The sequence below is a fragment of the Marmota monax genome, unplaced genomic scaffold, assembly GCF_021218885.2.
Source record: "Marmota monax isolate L192 unplaced genomic scaffold, Marmota_monax_Labrador192_F-V1.1 WCK01_AAM20220418_F8-fsc00003, whole genome shotgun sequence".
In the NCBI taxonomy this organism is placed as follows: domain Eukaryota; kingdom Metazoa; phylum Chordata; class Mammalia; order Rodentia; family Sciuridae; genus Marmota; species Marmota monax.
In genome coordinates this window covers 3,485,868-3,505,017 of record NW_026694084.1, presented here as the reverse complement: position 1 = coordinate 3,505,017, position 19,150 = coordinate 3,485,868, and the positions used below count along the sequence as shown (strand labels likewise).

The 19,150-nt window shown below is 43.1% G+C and overlaps 1 protein-coding gene across 2 annotated transcripts; it reads left to right on the top strand.

Annotated features, from left to right (window-relative positions):
- The first annotated feature begins 511 nt into the window (after positions 1 to 511).
- Positions 512 to 13,690, top strand: Gem (GTP binding protein overexpressed in skeletal muscle). Of its 2 annotated transcripts, none has more exons than XM_046464914.2 (5): positions 512 to 656; positions 2,009 to 2,348; positions 8,499 to 8,575; positions 9,322 to 9,526; positions 12,356 to 13,690. In XM_046464914.2, exons 2-5 carry the CDS (start codon positions 2,015 to 2,017, stop codon positions 12,631 to 12,633), a joined length of 894 nt encoding a protein of 297 aa, XP_046320870.1. In that variant the 5' UTR covers positions 512 to 656; positions 2,009 to 2,014; the 3' UTR covers positions 12,634 to 13,690. The 2 variants fall into 2 exon arrangements, with proteins under 2 accessions (XP_046320870.1, XP_046320869.1); XM_046464913.2 differs by lacking the exon at positions 512 to 656 and adding an exon at positions 704 to 1,741.
- Positions 13,691 to 19,150: the final 5,460 nt, after the last annotated feature.

Below are 19,150 nucleotides of genomic sequence, written 5' to 3'. Positions count from 1 at the left end.
CCTTTCCTCACCTCTCTCTGGGTCCCAGCCAGAAAAGGAAAACAAAGCAGTGTGGGGCTCCCCACAATCCAGGGAGAAGGTTACAGGAGGGAGGAAGAGGCTGTTTGCCGTGGTGCAAAAGACCATTCGAGGAGGCTGCAGCCCCATCCTGGAGGCTGAAGTCCCCCGCGCACACCGGCTCATTCTTGTTTTCTTGGCAAAGCTGGGCTCGCTACTCAAATGTGTCTCTACCTCCATCCTTTATCCCGACAGCTGGCAAGTGCTCTGCTGGGAAGGGCGATTAAGTAGCGCTAAGTGTATTTTTCCACCTAGTAAAAATAAAATAAAACAAAATAAAGCAAACCCAGGATTGAACTGTCATTATTATTTTTTTTTCTAAAGGGGAGGTGGGGGTCACATGACTGCGAGTAACTGATTTAGCCAAGTGGCTGCAACTCCGAGTTTGCTGCAGAGCCGCCCCCTCCCGGCGGGAGCGCTGACGTCACGGAAAAGCCCCGTCGCGGGTCGGCGGGGCTCGTATAAATCGCGGGGCCGAGGCGGCTGCAGGCTGTAGGCTCGGACCGCGGGCACAGCGGAGTCTCCCGGTGCTCAGCGGCCCCGGCATCCCAGCGCGGACCCACTCACGGACGCCCACCCTGCCGGCCCCGCGGAGCCAAGTAAGGGGGCGTCCCGAGGCGCTCTTCCAGCGGCGCGGGGAGCGGGAGGACAGGGAGTGGGCGTTCCCAGCCGGTAGAACTTTCTAAGTTTAAGGGAACCCCTGGAACTTGCTGTCTGCGCTTGGTTTTCTGATAGGGGAAGGAACTTCGGATGCAAAGGATGCATTTCTCATTAGCGGGTTCCTTAGTTCAGTTCAGGAAGAGGGTCACCTCTTCCTGCAGATTGTGTGATCATCGGGTAACCCTCAATGACACTTTCCTTGTTTGAATGCAAATCGACCCACTAAGGGGCTGCCCTTAAGGTGTCAAAAACTCCCCCATCGATCGGTGGTCCTGATGCGTGGATAAGGATCGTGGTGTGAGGTTTGTGCACCCGTCACTCTCCAGTGGATCTTGCTGATTCAAATGTGAATGCTTCTACTTGATCTCAAGCAGTCTCGGAGAACAGCCCTCCGTGCCTGGTCTTGCAAAGGGAAAGTTGTAGGAAGTTGGTGAATGTGGTTTAGAAAAGTCTTTGGCCTTCTGATTTGTTTCAAGAAGGTGGAAATCTGAAATGGAATTAAATAAATCTTGGAGTGGATGTGGTTTGATGGGGGTGAAGCACTTTGCAAATTTTTGATACATCTGAATGTGACCTGCTGGAATGACTAGGCTTGGGGCTGGAATGCTTTAAAGGTGGTGTCTGTGGGCAAGAGGGCAGAGCTGAGGCATAAACCCCAAACAGAAATTGCCCCCACTCCTCAAATAACGGTCTCTTCAGGCAGCTGGAGAGCATCAGGGCAACTTTACTAAACATGGAAGTTCCCATAAGTGCCTGTCCAGTCCAGCCAGGGGGAGTGATGTCATTGCCACGTGTTTCCCACTGAGGCACACAAGCCTGCAGGACGCTGGTGCAATTAAGAGCCATGTTTAGAAAAGAGCAGCTAACCTGGCCAGCTGGTCCCCAGCAGCCCTGACTTGTTGCTCTTCAAGCCATCTCTGGAGGCTGTGGTTTCCTTCCAACTGCCTCTGTGCCAGCTTAGAGTGGAGACCTCAAGTCTTCTTTGAGGATGGAGGAAGCTTATGGGCAGTGGGCGATGTTAATGGTACTTTTTTTTTTTTTTCCTGTGCAATTGACAGTCTGCCTGAGGACATGGTTACTAATTGTGTGTGTGTGTGTGTGTGTGTGTGTATCTCCCTATTTGAAAGCCTGGCTTGTTGGGGTTTGGAGACTGTTTCTTTGATGTTCCTTAATGATACTTAATTTCGTACCCATTTCATAGAATATCACTAATGACTGACCATGTGTTTAGGTCCCCTGAACGTTCACTTATCTTCACCAATGTTGGCATCTTGGCTGTTTTGCTCCCTAGGACCCCATGATGACTCTGAATAATGTCACCATGCGCCAGGGCACTGTGGGCATGCAGCCACAGCAGCAGCGCTGGAGCATCCCAGCCGATGGCAGGCATCTGATGGTCCAGAAAGAGCCCCACCCGTACAACCATCGCAACCACCACTCTGCCAACCCTGAGGACCACTGCCGGCGGAGCTGGTCCTCTGACTCTACAGACTCTGTCATCTCCTCTGAGTCAGGGAACACCTACTACCGTGTGGTGCTCATAGGGGAGCAGGGAGTAGGCAAGTCCACCCTGGCCAACATCTTTGCAGGCGTGCACGACAGCCTGGACAGCGACTGCGAGGTGCTGGGAGGTAGGTGTCGCAGGCTTGGTGGGCTTCTGTCTCTTAGCAGTAGTCCAGGCAGAAAGAGAGCCAGAGGGTCATTTATCTGCAGACTTGGGAGCTGAAGTTATGCCTTCTTGGCACTGGATGGGAAGCTGAGTCCCCAGAAGGGCCCTGGCACAGGCCCTCATGACAAGAAAATGACAATGCTTATAGATAAGACCAAAGTCTGTTGAACCTGAGCCATAGGGAGTTTCTGAGATTCCTAATCGGAAGGGTCTGAGGGAGGCTGATTAAAGAGGACAGAGCCAGAGTTCAGGATCCCACTTCTTGCTCTTGCTGACTCTGTCCTGGATCAGATTCCAAGAGCTCAGTACAGGTATAGCCTTTTCCCATGGTTATACCTACAACAAAACTGATTAAAACAACAACAACAACAACAACAAAAAAAAAAAACTGAGTATATTTACCAGCCTGTTACAACCAATATTAAAGACTTACTGGTGTAAAATAGTTCAAAATCTGTATTTGAAATAATTCAATATTTTTTTAAAAAAATTTTGAAATAATGACAATGATGATGAATACTTTGTATGGAGTCTTATAGTTTTTCCAAGATAATTTTCCCTGTACAATATAATTTCAAATATTTACTTGTTGAAGCCCTATTTCTAAAATTGTTTTGTGATAATAGTATTTCATAAATGCATGTGTTCCTTAATAACAGGAAAAGGAGAGCCTTATATTCTGTGATGGAATATAAGGATCCTAATAGCCAATGGTGTCCAGTGTCCTCCAACTACAGCGCTGATCTTAGCACATGTAACCGGGGTAGCTGTGTGTCCCTATTTACTACTATTAGAAATGAAGGAAGAACTGTCCAGTGTACCCAAGTCACATGGTTTGTCCATATTTCCAGCTGTAACACACAACTGAATCACAGACTTCCGGGGTAGGAAAATGGCTTAGTGGTGACTCACATTTCCTCCCCATCTGATGCATATGAATCCTACTCCTCAATACATCAGCCCATTCTGTCTAAAGGTTTTATTCCTCTGGACTGTGTCAGTGTCAGGGAGTTCACTGCTTCAAGAGGCAGCTCAGGAACTGGGCTATAAGTGATGACTCACTGATGTAATATCAATTTCTCTCTTACTTTGGGCTTTGCCTATCCCAGAGTTGCAGGACTGGTGCTGTATTGCTGATTCTCTTTTCTTTGTGAAGGCTGGTGGGTATCTGTGTCTAGAAGACAGCTCTGGGGTACCTCAAGATGGGCAAACCACACTGTACCTTCTCACTCAGGAGCTCTGTGTCAGTGGCTGTAATTTAGAATGGGGTGAAATTAATTTAAAATTATTAGGTTATTTAAGAAGTAGCAATAGTGTGTTTTGAGGATTGAAAGAATTAAGGATTGACAACTCTCTCATCGACTGACAGGGTTTGTTTGTTTTTAAGAGGGAGGGATTGAAGGAGTGAATAATATACTTTCAAAAATGTTTGTTCATTAGAATGGGATGGTGTATATCCAGAGGATAGTAAGCATAAAGTATTGAGAAGAGTGATTCATACCTGGAATTTGGGAGGCAGCCTTCTGCATTTGGGAAATCTCTTTATTAGATAAGAGGGAGATAAGGAGAGAGAGAATCTTTTTCTTACGTCCTTAAACTGAGAATCTTTGACAAGTGCTTCCTATCTTACATATCCTATTCGAGTAACTTAATTTATACCATCTAGGATTATATTCCTTATATATAAGCCCTGTTGGAATCACTAGTTGGCTTTGTGTTTCCCACGAGGGAGGTTTTTCAAGACACACTCCTACATTGTTTTTGTCTTTTCCCTCTCAGCATTAACCATAAGAAAAAGTATATACAATTTTCTCATCCTTATTTTTCCCAATAAAGATGGATGCTGTTACAGTTATATTGTGATAATGTTATGACTCTCTGTGTACATTTAATGCCATTCATTCATTTATAAACAGTTACTGAACATATACTATAGAACTTGAGTCACTCTGGGGACATGCAAATGTCCTGGGGGCTCCCTTCGTAGAGGGTCTCACAGTGTGCCATGGAGGTCAGACATACATCAACTGTAAATGAAACGAGGATGTGATAAGTGTTGTGGAAAAATTGCAAGGAGAACAGGTTATGAGAAAGTGGAATTCAGAGAAAAGACTGAAAATCAGAAGAGGCTTCAGGGAAGAGGTGCTGTCTGAGCTGCACCTTAAAGACCCCTAGGATTTGGAAGCGCTGTGCTAGGTGTGAAGGCACTGAACCTGCAGGGGAGTGCAGGAAAGAGCACTGGGCGTGGAGTCTGATGAGTGGGCTTAGACCCCACGTGACACAGACTTAGCTGGGTGCTCTTGGACAAACACCTTAACCTCCTGAAACCTCCTTATTAGTATCATTGGGACAGTACTTCATAGGGCATTATACAAATTAAAAGAGCAGACATTAAGCAGGTAGTGTAAGCAGGTAGTTTAGTGCTGGCACATAGGAAATGTGGAATAAATGTACTTACCATAGATTCTGGATCTGCTGTTTCCTTCCTGTGTGCTTATTCTCCTGAACTTCGGTTTCATCACTTCTAAGTCCTTATTCCCTATCTACCTACCCTCTTGTCATTCTTGCCTGGGGCCCTTTCAGATGTGCAGAGGAGACATGAGCCAATAGAGGAGAGGACCTTACATTAGAGCAAGCGTATCTTCCTTGATACCTCTTGGCCTCTGAAAGCTGAATGTAGTTGAAAGTTTTTGGGTGGGAGAGATGCTGGAGCCTCAGAGCCTTTGAGAGGCTATAGGAGCCTCTTCTGGAGCGTGAGACAACAGCTCTGCAGGTTCTACCTGCAGGCCTCCAGCCAGTCTTGGGCAGGAGAGACCTTGGGGGGGGAGGGATGTAAAAGAAAAATGTACATAATGGGGAAACTATTCAGGACTATAGCAGTAAGGGAGAGAGATTGGACTCAAGTTCAAATGTAATAAGAACAAGTGGGGATTTATAACAAAGGAGCAGGTTGGGAGGATCTGTGGGTGGAAAATCACTAAGAAGAAATATCGAAATGAGGGGAATTCTTACTGGAGCCAGGCCAACGACTTAGACATCAAAGGTGGGGGAAATGAGGAATTTGATCAGATATTGAGGCTGGGGAAGTGTCACTAATCTGACTCAGCAGGATTCTGATTAAAACTGGACTCTACAAGGACAGATATGGAAACTCCAGCCAAGAAGAGGGTTCATGATGCACGTTTGGTCAGGGACAGAGTTTTTGTCAGTGGGAGCAGATTGGAAAAGATAAGCTGAGGTGCACTGGTCCAGGGAAAATGGCCACTGAGCACAGTAGCCCCCTCTAGAATCTCCTGGGCTCCACTAGGATGACATCTCTTGCTATTCAGTGTGCCAGGACACTCCCAGCATTCACACAGAGCATGAAAGAAACGAGGACATCCCGGACAAGCCCCACAGGCTGAAAGGCCCGACCCTTTCTATAACCCCTTGCAAATTTCCAAGAGCTCTTCTAGAATTTCCTGTTCTTTTATTCAATTTGTTCAATCAGCACTTGGAGAGGTTAAAAGATTGCTTGAGGACTAAGGGAGGAAGAGAAACCTAGAGCTTTGGTTATAGGCACTTAGTTAGTGGAAGGCTATTGAGCAGGACTCTGAGTGTCAGGAGAGTCCCCAGTGCACCCAGCCAGAGGGATATAAACCCAAACTGGAAGGAGAGGATCTACTGTTTTAGGCTCTCGGGTCTCCAACACTGTGGTTTTCAGGCAGAGGTCAGGCCAGATAGAATGATCCTGTCAGGAAACTTCCAGAACAGCAAAATATCTTGTTCCCACTTTCACAGCTGTAATTCTTAGTCCACTGCTTCTCTAGACATGTTCTGACATCTCTCAGTCCAAGAGAAATGTGGAGTTTGCTTTGGCCTTCAGTTGTTGGAACATGGTATGTTTCTATGTGAACGACTTGGACAATCAGGCAGATCTCCCTGTACCTGCTTTTGGTGGTGACTGAAGGCAGACAAAGTGCCTTCCTGGGAGTTTTCTGAGTGCAGGGAGGGTATTTAGAGAAAAGATAAACACTTTGTGGTAGTAGGGGACAGTCAGATCTCCCCTCCCACTCATCTGAGCTGGGCAGGTTTCCTTTGGCTTGTAGGAGTCTGTGCCCTGGGGTCATGAGGCCCTGCCCTCCAGTAAGCCAAACTGCATCCCGCTGTGAGCGCCTCCAAGGGGCGCAGGATGGATGCAGCAAATAGGAGGACACAACAGATTTGTAAACCCCCAGTGGGAAACAGTTACTCCTGCTAATGACACTGGAGGTGAGAAATGGACAGAGCCATCCCTGGTTAACTTCCCCCTGTCTGAGTTTTCTTTTCTTTCCCTTTCCTGGTCCAGTTCTTAGGTAAAGAAGCACTAAACCAATGAACCTCTGTTATAAAACAAGAGCCTCCCTGGATCTCTGACCATAGCACACTTAGGCTGGGATTTATCTGTAGTAGAAAATTCTGGTTGTGGCAAAAACCAGCTTCTTGCATGTGAGAAAGTGATGATAAGAGCTAACACTTTCTACTTTGTGTTCAGGCTTAGTATATGTGACTGTCACACAGTCATAAGTGGTAGATACGGTTATCAATCTCATTTTGTAAATGAAGAAAACCCAGCCTCAGAGGATTTATGTAAGTGGTCCAGAGCCACATACTTAATTAGGGATGAAACCAGATTCTGATTCATGTTGGCTTGTGCTCATAACCACAATGCTGTGTATATCATTCATTCATTCATTGGACACATTTTTATTGAGCACCTGCAATGTGCCAGGCACTATCCTGGGTGCTCGGGGCAGAGTAAACATCACAGATGCAAATCTCTGCCCTAACATTCTGGGGAGTTGGAGGCAACAAATGCTAAAATTTTAGAAAGATACATGTGTTGCATGTTCGATGACAATAATGCAAATAAGAAACAAAGCAGGAGATAGAGTAGGGAATTTTAGTGAGACTAAAGAGAGATTTCAAATGAATGGTTAGGGATACCTCCCCAGAAGGTTAAGGTAAGGGACAAGCCTTGCTGGTATCTGAGGGAAGAGCTTCTAGGCAAAAGGATGAATGAGAATAATGGTAAATCATTAGAAAAGTCATAATTTTCAAATGATGAAATTCAAAACAGGAAATCACATTGTGTAAACAGAGTAGGATGGGATCAACTGGAGTTGATAGGGAGTCCTTCTTGCAAAAATCCAAGCACACCCCGTGGTGCCACCCCGATGGATTTTTCCAGACTGGAGCTACTTTGGCCCATTGTACTGTGTTCACCTTTCACCTATACTCAATCTGGGCTCAAGTGCAGGGAGGAAAGTTTCCATTACCAAGTAGAACTGGAGGCTGTACTTCTGCTGTACTCAAGATGGAAAATAAGCTCATCTAGTCCTAGAGAACTGAGTTACTCTTGTTGTTGTTGTTATTATTATTATTTTTAATTAATTTTTTTTCTTAAATTTTTTTAAGTTGTTGACAGACCATTATTTTTATTTATTTATATGTGGTGCTGAGACTCAAACCCAGTGCCTCATACATGCCAGGCAAGTGTGCTACCGTTGAACCCCAGCCCCAGCCTTTGTTGTTATTATTTTAAGGAATAAAAAAACTATAGGTCAAACAGGATAGTCTCAAGATTTTTTTCCCACTTCTCCAAGGAGGAGAAATATCTCTGAGCTAAAACTCATGAAATTGACAATGAATGTTCTGGAACCATCCACTGGTAGGTACAATGGATTTCCATGTAAGGCTTATGAAAATGGGGCTTACAGTTAATACTTTTTCATAGCCTCATCCATTAAACCTGAGTCAAAGGCTCTTATGTGAGCCTTGTTTTCATAAGTGGTTTTCCTATACAGAGTTTGAGGAACAATGAAAATGAAGATGTTTTAATTCAACTGGTTTAGAGGTACACATTTGAAAGATACAGGCGATCTGCTTACCAAATACTAGAGGAATAGCCATCGTATATTGTTGAAGATGACAAAAAGCAATTTTTCTTTGCAAATATCTGCGTATCTACCTAGTTAGTGGCATATTTAGTGTGTTTTTTAGCATAACTTTATGCATGGCCCCCTTATGTCAAAGTGTTGCATATTCATCTGACTTTAATATCAATTTAATATCAATCTTCTTTCTTTTCTAGAAGATACATATGAGCGCACCCTGATTGTTGACGGGGAAAGTGCCACAATTATACTGCTGGACATGTGGGAAAATAAGGTATGCCGAACCTGTTCAAGCTCTCAGAGAGTTCTTGGGCTTGCCCTTGAACAGGCTGTTTGGTGCGAGGGTGACCTTGTTCTACACAGATGAGGTGGGCTCATTTCCTTGATTAAAAGCATTTACTTCGGAAGAACAGAACTGATCTAAGGAACAGGTCATTCACAGATGAGCTCTGAATAACAAGCAAGTGGCAGTGTTCCACCTTTAGTTCTATTAAAAAACACAAAAAGTGTATTTGTTTTAGGGAAAGTTCAAACAAGCATAGAGTTACTTTCCAACCACATAAAACCATCTTGTATGAAGTTGACATTCTCAACACTAGTCTTCAACATTTACTTTTCAAAGGTTTTGTGCTTCTGAGCATATATGCGAGACCTTCTGTTTACTGAGAACCCTCCTCACCAAAGGTTTCTTAATTTTATTCCTTGGAAAAGGAAAAGGAATTTGGGGGGGGAGTTAGAAATACCGTATGGCAGAGCAGTTATGTAATTTATCAACTCAAGCTGTAAAAGACATAGGAGAGTAAACTCTTTTGGGCACAAATACCATACAGGCTAGTAATCTTCACAGCCCCAACATCTCACAGGCATGGAAGTTCAAAGGATTTTGAAGAGTTTGAAGCAGTTTTCTTCCCTTCTGTTATCAGCAAAGGTACTTTAGGATACACATATGATTTCTTTGCAAAATGACACTTTCTTTCCCAGGCCACCCTGAGCTCATAGAGGATCTTTTCATTTCTTTAGGGAGAGAATGAATGGCTCCAAGACCACTGCATGCAAGTTGGGGATGCCTACCTGATTGTCTACTCCATCACAGATCGAGCGAGCTTTGAGAAGGCATCTGAGTTGCGAATACAGCTCCGCAGGGCCCGACAGACAGAGGACATTCCTATCATTTTAGTTGGCAACAAAAGTGACCTAGTTCGGTGCAGGGAGGTGTCTGTATCAGGTAAGAGAGGTGGTACCAGTGCCTTGGAAACAGCCCCTGCCTGTAAGTTCTTCCCTTCCTCTTTCATGAGGCTGGCATCAGGGACTCATTAAAATGCTCCATAAAAATACTCCTGTACTTTCCAAGACTGCTCCAGTCCCCAACAGTCATCCCCTGCTGGTTGCTCTACCTTGTCCATCTGGTTTTCCTGCAGGAGTCCAATCTCCTCACCCCAAGAGGTTTCCTGGAATTCCTTTAGGGAAGAGATCATGCTCAGGGACTTTTAATTTTTTCTTTCTTTTCATTCCTTCTATATTTTTTAGAGCATTTTTCTTCTTATTCAGATTAGTTTGACCTCTGTACAAGACAACTATATATTACTTTTAACAGCAAACTTGAATGTCACATGGGTTATGTTGGTGGTTTTCCATGAATGCATTATGATAATCCTCCTAAGCCACTCTAGAAACTTCTTATTCTTACTCTGATAAAATACCTGGTTGGCCCTATTAGGATGTCTTTTATTTTTAAACTAGCTGAAAATGGTAGCATTATAGAACTTAGAAACATTAACGAGAAAATTCTCTTATTTTACGTGGGGGAGAACCCTCTTTGCAATGGACTGAATACTTCAGCTCAACAGAGACATGAACTGAGGCTTTCAAGCTAGGCTTTAATGAAACACATGACACACACATATACAAAATGGAAATGCCCTAGGTTATAAAATTAACCTCCTCTTATCACACCTGTAGCTCTAAAATTATAAAAGGAATTGCTAAATAATGTACACCCTCTGGTGATTTGAAATGCCATCCTCAGGGATTTATTGGCAGTCTCCAAACTTTTCTCTTTGTCCTCCCAGGGTTCAAGGAAGGGAAAAAAACATCTTTTTTTTGGGGGGGGGTGGTGATGGTACTGTTAGGAGCAGTCAACCACTGAGCCACATCCCCAGCCCAATTTTGTATTAGAGACAGAGTCTCACTGAGTTGCTTAGCACCTCACCATTGCTGAGGCTGGCTTTGAATTTGGAACCTCCTGCCTCAGTTTCCTGAGCTACTGGGATTACAGGCATATGCCACTGTGCCCAGCTGGGAAAAGAACATCTTTATGCAAGAAGGATAGGGAACTCGATTTAGGGTAATTGTGGGAAAGAGTTTCGTTGAGAAAAAGGATTCTATTCTGGCTGTTACTGGTCCCTCCAAGCCCTAGAAATAACTTCCTCACCCTATCCCCTGCTTCTAAATTTCAGCTAAGACATTAATCTGATGGTTTTGCATACTTTTTCACACTTAAGTTTGAGGATACTTCCTCTTTGTTGAGTGGACACCCAAGTGCTTATAGGACTCTTGAGATAGTGACCTAATATAGATTGTCCCTTGTACAATTTAAAAGTAAAATGCAGCATTGCTAGACCCTGCTCTGGAGAAGAGAAACCCAACCCAGTCAAGACCGTGTACTCAACTTGTTGGGAATGTCTTACTACTAAGATATGATTGTCCACAAAAATCATTACTTTCCAAACTGGAATTGGGACATGTGATCATTGAACACAATGAAATATTTGAAATTGAGTTTGTTCCAGAGAAGCTTGAATAGTTTGATGTAACTGAAAAACCTCATTTAAAAAAAATATTATAGGGCTGGGGTTGTGGCTCAGTGGTAGAGTGCTTACCTAGCATGTGTGAGGCACTGGGTTTGATTCTCAGCACCACATATAAATAGGTAAAATAAAGGTCCATTGACAACTAAAAATATATATATTTAAAAAACCCCTACAGCTTTTTTTTTAAGAGAGGAAAGTCAAGTGGTAAAATCCTAATTCTCAATTTAGGTATATATATACAATAGAATATTATTCAGCATTAAAAGAGAACAAAATCATGGCATTTGCAGGAAAATGGATGGAGTTGGAGAATATAATGCTAAGTGAAGTTAGCCAATCCCGAAAAACCAAATGCTGAATGTTTTCTCTGATTTAAGGATGCTGATTCATAATGTGGTTGGAGGGGTGGGGTATGGGAGGAATTAGATGAACTCTAGATAGGGCAAAGGGAGAGAGAGGAAGGGAGGAGGCATGGGGGTAGGAAAGACGGTGGAGTGAGATGGACATCATTACCTTAAGTACATGTATGAAGACACAAATGGTGTGACTCTACTTTGTGTACAACCAGAGATATGGAAAAATTGTGCTCTATTTGTGTAATATGAATTGCAATGCATTCTGCTGTCATATATAACAAATTATAATAAATAAAAATAAAAAAGAGGGGAAAGTCAAATGGTAGCATTCTAATTCTCAGTTCAGGAAACTGAGTCAAGAGAAAGCGTGTGGATTAGAGATTTAAGTTGACCTGGATTCACAGCCACTTGCAGGCAGTGTGAACTCTGACAAGTTTTAAAAAGAGCCCTGCCCCCAATTTCTTCACCAGCCTGATCGGGGATAATAATGTATTTTCCAAGATTGTTATGATCATTGAAAAAGTCTTTATAAAGAACTTAGCCTACTTCTTGGCATGTAGTCAGTCCATAATAAATTCAGGCTATGGTTTTATGTTCTAATTAATATGCTATATTTGATGCAATTGGACCTTCACACAGTTAATTCCTGGTGAACAGATCTGAAGATAATCTCCCCTGCTTCCAGGGATCCTCTTGTGGGACTCTGTCCTTCTATTTGTACCCTAGGAGGGCATGTGTCATAGTGGCTCCCTCTATTCATTGCTTATAGCACTGACCTAGAGTTACCCTCTGAGGATAGTTTTGCGGGAATCATCCAGCTTGGCTGCATGCTGGGTGCAATCACACTCTACGGTCCCCCTGACTTTGTCCTCTGCCTTTCCTTACCAGAAGGGAGAGCATGTGCTGTGGTGTTCGACTGCAAGTTCATTGAGACCTCAGCAGCTGTCCAGCACAACGTGAAGGAGCTGTTCGAGGGCATCGTGCGGCAGGTCCGCCTACGTCGGGACAGCAAGGAGAAAAATGAGCGGCGGCTGGCTTACCAGAAACGGAGAGAGAGCATCCCCAGGAAAGCTCGGCGCTTCTGGGGCAAGATCGTGGCCAAAAACAACAAGAACATGGCCTTCAAGCTCAAGTCCAAATCTTGCCACGACCTCTCTGTGCTCTAGACACCAAGCATCACCCAGATGTCCTCCTGATGGACATCGTCAAAGGCCACTGGGACCAATAATCTATATTAGATTGAATACTTAAGTATTGTTAGATGTGGCTTCCCTCAATGCAGCTGGGAATGAATATGTTAGCCTCATGGGCAACAAAATGCATGGGAAATGAAAGATCTTTGTAAACAATTAGTATTTATTTATCGAAAAATGCTGACTTTGCTAAGTGGACACTTAATGCTCATTGTGGGACATGTTTGGTGTTCACATGTTTTTTTTTTTTTTTTGCTCCTTTGGATAGTAGAGAATCAAAGCTTACAAAAGAATGCCTAGAACAAGAGCTTTTCATCACTAAAATTTTGCCCAGTGTTCTTGCCATTGGGTGATAAACGAACATGGGAACACTGAAAGGATTTATTCAAAGGAGGAGAACTGTCCATGTACCTTATCTCCATGGAGCTAGAATTGTAAGAACTGGGCTCATCATGGTCATGACTATCAATGCTCCATCAAACTGTGAAAAGAAATGATGGATCTTGCTGGAAACTAAAGCTTAAGCTAACAATTTTTGTGTAATGCTTACAGAGATTTGTGGTATTGGGAACTAATGTGTGTACCATTTATAGGTTCAAAACATGTATCTTATGTGTCTTACAATTTTTTATTTAAGGGAAGGTTATTTTCAACAAATTCTACTTAGTAAAATCACCTTTTGTGTTTCATTGTTTTTGAAATCATGGAGCTAACATAAAAATATTTTTAAAATCTGAATTATTGATAACCTGGAGTATAAAATGCCAAATTTTTAAATAGAATCAAAGGCTAAATTTTTATAAAATATATAAAAACTTCCAGTATTTTGAGTTAGCCCTTGTATGCTACAGCTCTGCTCTATTTATTATTTTGCAAAATAACCATTTTAACATTTGATAAAGCATATTTATGAACATATTTCTTAATAAGAAAAATGTCCATTTTATTACCATTTTCTATCTTTTTCAAAATATACAAGTTTTTACCTTATATGTCTTATAATAAAAGAAATAAAATCTTTGAAAACAAAGACATTCTGTTTTCTTCCCCAAACAAGATGATCATGATTATTTTTATATGGTTTTTTAAAAAAGCATATTCCAGAGAGGAAAAAAAAATAAACCATTCTGTTGTTTCATTTTCTCATTAGCAGAAGCCCAGTAATTATCTGTTTTAAAAATATATCTGTCCTTTGGAATTGTGGTTCACAATTATTTCAAGTTAGTTTTGGATGATTCAGTGGGTAAGTATATGGGGTCCCCTAAATGCTAAGCTATTGTCAAAGCTGATTGATCTGTTCCCTGTGGGATCATAGTCTTCAGCTTTACTGAAGCATTAAGAAAAGTTAAAAAATATAGGGGAGGGGGAACTAGTGATTTTCAGCTGTTGATCAGTCAGGCAAAGCTGGAACCAGAGTCTTCCCTCTGACGTTAATATGGTTGACGTTAATCATGTGGCATTTTTCTGAGGGTGTGTGCAACCCTTATGCTGGAAGGGAACTTCCTGGTGTCGCCCTACCACATCTTCTTTGTCCCCTGTACATTCTCTTTTACTCTCCTACCTCCCTATCTTTATGAGTTTGTAGTCAGATGCACAGGTGACAATCATGGGAACTTTCACATTGTCTGAAGTGACACAGTTCTAAAAAGGTTTGCTCTTTGGTTGACTGCTTCTTTCTCAAGCTAAGGGCAGAGGTTCCGTCTCTCCGCACTATGCTTGTTGAGTTGCTAAAGGAAACACTACAGAGAGGTAATAAAAGAGAAAATTTGGGTTACATGGGCCAAGTGTGAATCTGGACTGTGTCATTTAACATTAGTGTAACTTTGGATAGTATTTAGCTATCAGTTTTATCATCTGCAAAATGGGCTTGCTAATGACACCTACTTGTAAGCTTGTTGTGAGATTAGCCTCTTTTAATCTGTTGTGCAGTAAAAAGCTCAAGAAATGCTAAACTCATGGTTCATCATGCACATCTTTCATCCTGCATAAATGAGAGCTAGTTTCATGTGTCTGATTCTTTCAATTCAAGTGGGAACTCCTTCAAATCCGTGACCACAAGTTCTTTTCCTTTTGATCCTCCTGCATGTATTGAGACTTTCATAACTTTCTTTTGAATTTTACAGATCCTTTTAGTGTTTCCTTGAGGGTGACAGAACCTCATTTCTTAGCGAACTAGTTCAGGGGGATAGTGACTGGTCTAAGTTTATGCAGATGTTGAGTCCGGGCCAGGAATGGAGTCAAAATGTGACTCCTGGTTATTTGCCTATTCTAGTCTCCAAAACTGTTTCCTATAACTCAGTCCTCTTGTCTCCATGTATCACACTATAGCACATATCCACCACATTTATGTAGCAAACACACATAGCACACATGCAGCATACACATACCACAGATGTACACAGCAAATATACAGCATATGTGCATACACATATACACACCCTGCATATCAACCTTCCTCAGATCTTTTTCAGACCTCCCCAGCCAAATGGCCAACAGATCCCAGGCCTCCTAGGCAGGATTGACCCACTAGGGCTCCCCAGCTTGAGCCAGGGTGGGACAATGCAGGCAACACAGCAATCTGAGGAGATTTTTAGTTAAGAGCTACAACTCCACAGCCAGATGGACCTGGGTTTTAATGTTTATTGGAAGTGTGGCCAAGTGAAGTTCCTTACTCTCTCCTGGCCTCTGTTTCCCATCTGTAATGTGTCAGGATGGCAGCATTATCTGCCTCATGGGCCCGGTGAGGATGACCTCAGACCTGCAAAAGCAGAAGTTCTCTTCCAGGGAGAACTGAGACTTTTCCTACTCTAACGCAGCGTCCACACCTTCGCTCACTCACACTTTCTTCAGACTTTGTTGGATATTCAGACACTGATGGGTGCTGGGAATGTCATGATGACTAAGATGTTGTTCTTGTCCTCGGAAACCTTGAGGGCAGTAAATCTGACTGTTCCCAAAAGCCAACGAAGGTGGCATTGGAAATAGAAAGAAAATGAAAAGACTTGTGGGATTATTATACTTGGAAGGGCCTGGATTTGTTCCTATTAGATAAAATTTGAATGAAGAAAAAAGTTATTAAAATGATTGAATTAGATGAGGAAAAGTAAATTGGCCTTTAAAAAAAAATTCCATTTGGGCAAGGTAGGAGCACTGGAAATAGCTGGATTTTATACATTCCACATTTTTGCTTGCTAATACACAAGGTATTATTGCAGGGAAAGAGGTGATTAAGAATTCACTTGGCCAGAGTTAAGAAGCTGCTTATGCAAGGTGCTATGCAGAATACAAGGGAGAAAAGGCATCTTTGCCTTTAAGAAACTTAACTATGGTTAACATTGGCAGGAATCGGGGCTGGTGGCCAGTGAAAACAACTGCACAAAAATCTAGAATGTGAGGTCAAAGACAATAATGGCCATCAGAGATGTGAGGTAAGGCAGTGGACGTGCAGGTGGGAGGAAGAGTTTCCTGGCTGGCCCATGCAGTCCTGGGTGTCTTCTTGGGGGAAACGGCATTGAGTTTCATTTTGAAGATTTCTAGGAGTAAGGTTGGTGGAAGGAAAGAAAAAAGGAAAGATTGGTCTCTATAAAGAAAATAGCAGGAGCAAAGACAGAGCGGCAGGGAAGGGAGATATCTGTTTAGAAAAGTGAGAGAAATTCAGTTTGGCCAAGAGCCTTCTGGCAGGCATGAAGCACAGAGTTAAATGTTGAGGCCGGAGTCAGATAAACCCAGTGTCAATTTCTTACATGAGTAGAGTGGGTGGAATAGAGTCCCCCCCAAGTCCAAGTTCCACCTGAACCTCAAAATGTGACCTAATTGGGAAGCAGGGTCTTTGAACAGATGTAATTAGTTAAGGATCTCAAAAGGAAGCCAGCTTGGTTTTAGGGTGGGTCCCAAATCCAATGTGTGGAGTGCAGAGGAGACAAATGGGCTATGTCAAGATGAGGGTGGTGCAGTTACCTGCAGGGAATATGTGGGACCACCAGAGTTGGAAGAGCCAAGGAAGGATTCTCCTCTAGAGACTTCCCTAGGGAGCATGGCCCTGCAGACACCAGGATGTGGGGTTTCCAGCCTCCAGAATTTCAAGAGTCAATTTCTGTCCATTCAAGCCACCAGGTTTATGGGAATGTCAGCAGCCCTAGGAACCTGAACACACTGGGTTATGTAGGATAAGTTCATAGCCTGGATTAGTCTCAATTTCTTCATCTGAAAACCAAGAAAAAATAGTAGCTGTCTCACAAGAACATCATGAGGACTAACCGTGAGGCACTTAACCTGTTAACTTATTAACTTGCCCTCTACTCTAGAGGTGGAGAGTGAGTTAGCTGGAATGATAAGTCAGAGAGCGATCATAGGATGAGGCTGAGTTCCAGGCAGAGAAGTTTGGACTTGGCTCGCAAGGCAATACAGGTGCTTCATATTTCAGAAAAGGGTGTGACCCATTAAGATGGTGCTGCTTAGGACATCACCCTGGAGTGCTGAGGCTGGCTGAAGCCAGAAGGCAGGAGCCCCACGGGGGAAGACTGATCAGAATACCCCCTTTGCCCCTGCGCTAGAGGGTGGAGTGAGGTGTTTCAGGCAAAGGAAGGGAGGTCTGTCGTGGGAGAGGCCTCACTTCAGAACATGCCTGAGATGTGTTTCTTGGGCCTAGAGAGTGCACCTATCTGGTGGTTTTGCAGGAGAAGGGCTCACAAAGCACTGAAGCCTGAGGACTGCAGTGGCCAGAGTAGGGCAGAACATGGCAGCGTGGAAAAAAATGTCCAAGTGGGACCAGAGCGCATGCGCGCCAGGTATAGATTTCCCTGGAGTAAGGAAGAGGATTCCAGGGTTGAAACTACCTAGAAAACAGCCTCCGAGCTGCAAGGCCCCCTAAACCAGCAATTATTGGTCCAGTCTAATCCACAGCAGAATGAGGAAGTAAAAGCCAGATACCTGCTTTTCTTGTCATGTGGCTACAAACAAATATATGCAAATCAAGGACATAAGTTCTCACTGCACAGGTGATCCCCCACCGCACCCATGGGTGCTGGAGAACAGAGTAGACGTAGGAAAGAGAGCTCCCAGTTAAATATGAATATAGCAGTTAGAATAACTTCGCATATCAACTAGACTCTCATCTCCTTCCACATCTCAATTTTTATGTTCCCCAACTGCGGATGCTGTCAACATCTTAATTATTTCAGAATCTGCCAAGGACAGTGAGCATTCACGAGGTGTGTGCCCTTTCTGAAGCTTAAGACGAGTCATTGTTATTTAGGTTCGCTGGGACTGTAGTAAAAAAAACAAGGACAAGAGTGTCCCTGCATCTTCTATTGCACCGAAGTGTTCAGGCTCTTGATTTAAAGTGGAGAAGATTCCTTTTTAATGTCAGACTTTAAGAAAAATCAAAATGCAGGCGAATTGAGAAATACTCTTGCTAGTATCACCCAGAGGCCTGAAGGCAGTCCTTTGATTTGGAGAAATGTGGCTGCCCTGTGGGTAATGAAACAGTTTTGGAGGGCAGTTTCTTAAAACGTATTTTCAATTTTACACACACATATGTATAGACACATCCCCATATATATGTACATGAATATACACAAATATATACTTACACATTTAAACCAGTCTAATTTAAAAGCTGCAGATGTAGCTGGCAGATGTTTTAAAATAAACACCTGATGGGGAAATCTAGCCCTCCTGTGAATGCTGGCAAAAGTTCCCTTCTGGGGAGTGGAGACCCACAGATGCAAAGGAAGGGCACCTGAGTGAGTATCATAAAACAGGCCCAGCACATGAGGAGTTCTGAGGAGTGTGCCTCCAGCAGTCAGCCAGCTTTTATTTGACAAAAAATCATGATGAGATATATTTGAAAGTAGTCATTTCTTTTTCTGTAAACATCAGGCCAGACAAGGCAATGAGGTAGGAGTGGAAATCCTATTAAAAAAAAATCCGAAGGAAATTGCCTTGTGATTCATCTATTTGATTATAAGATGGAGCTGGTGGCCGGCCATAATGTGTTTCAATATTTGGAAACAGCTTGTGAGGAGCTTGGATTATTTGAGGAATGATTGGGCAAAAGTAGTTCTGAGTTGGAGTGGAAAAATAAAAATGAAAGAGTCAGGGCCTCCAGATGTCTTTTGGACAAGAACTACTACAGCTATGAATATGCAGCCCAAGGAGGCAGGTGGGTGTCTCAGACACCTCCACCTAGCTCTGTGGGAAGGGCACATGTTAATTGCCATGTGTGCATTATCTGAGTCACTGCCAAGATGACAACGTGGATGAGGATGGAGATGACTAATGTTTACTTCACTTTCTTTGTCTCCTGGCAGCACATGTAGACCAACTCAAAGATGACTCAAGTTTAGAGCTGAAGAGGACCTCAGATACCAAGTCCTCCTACTCCTTTTTTACATACAGAAATATTGAAACCCAAAATGGAATGTGATTTGCTGCAGGAGACTTGGTAGCCCAGTTGGCCTGGAACCTAGGGCTCCAGATCCCAGCTCAT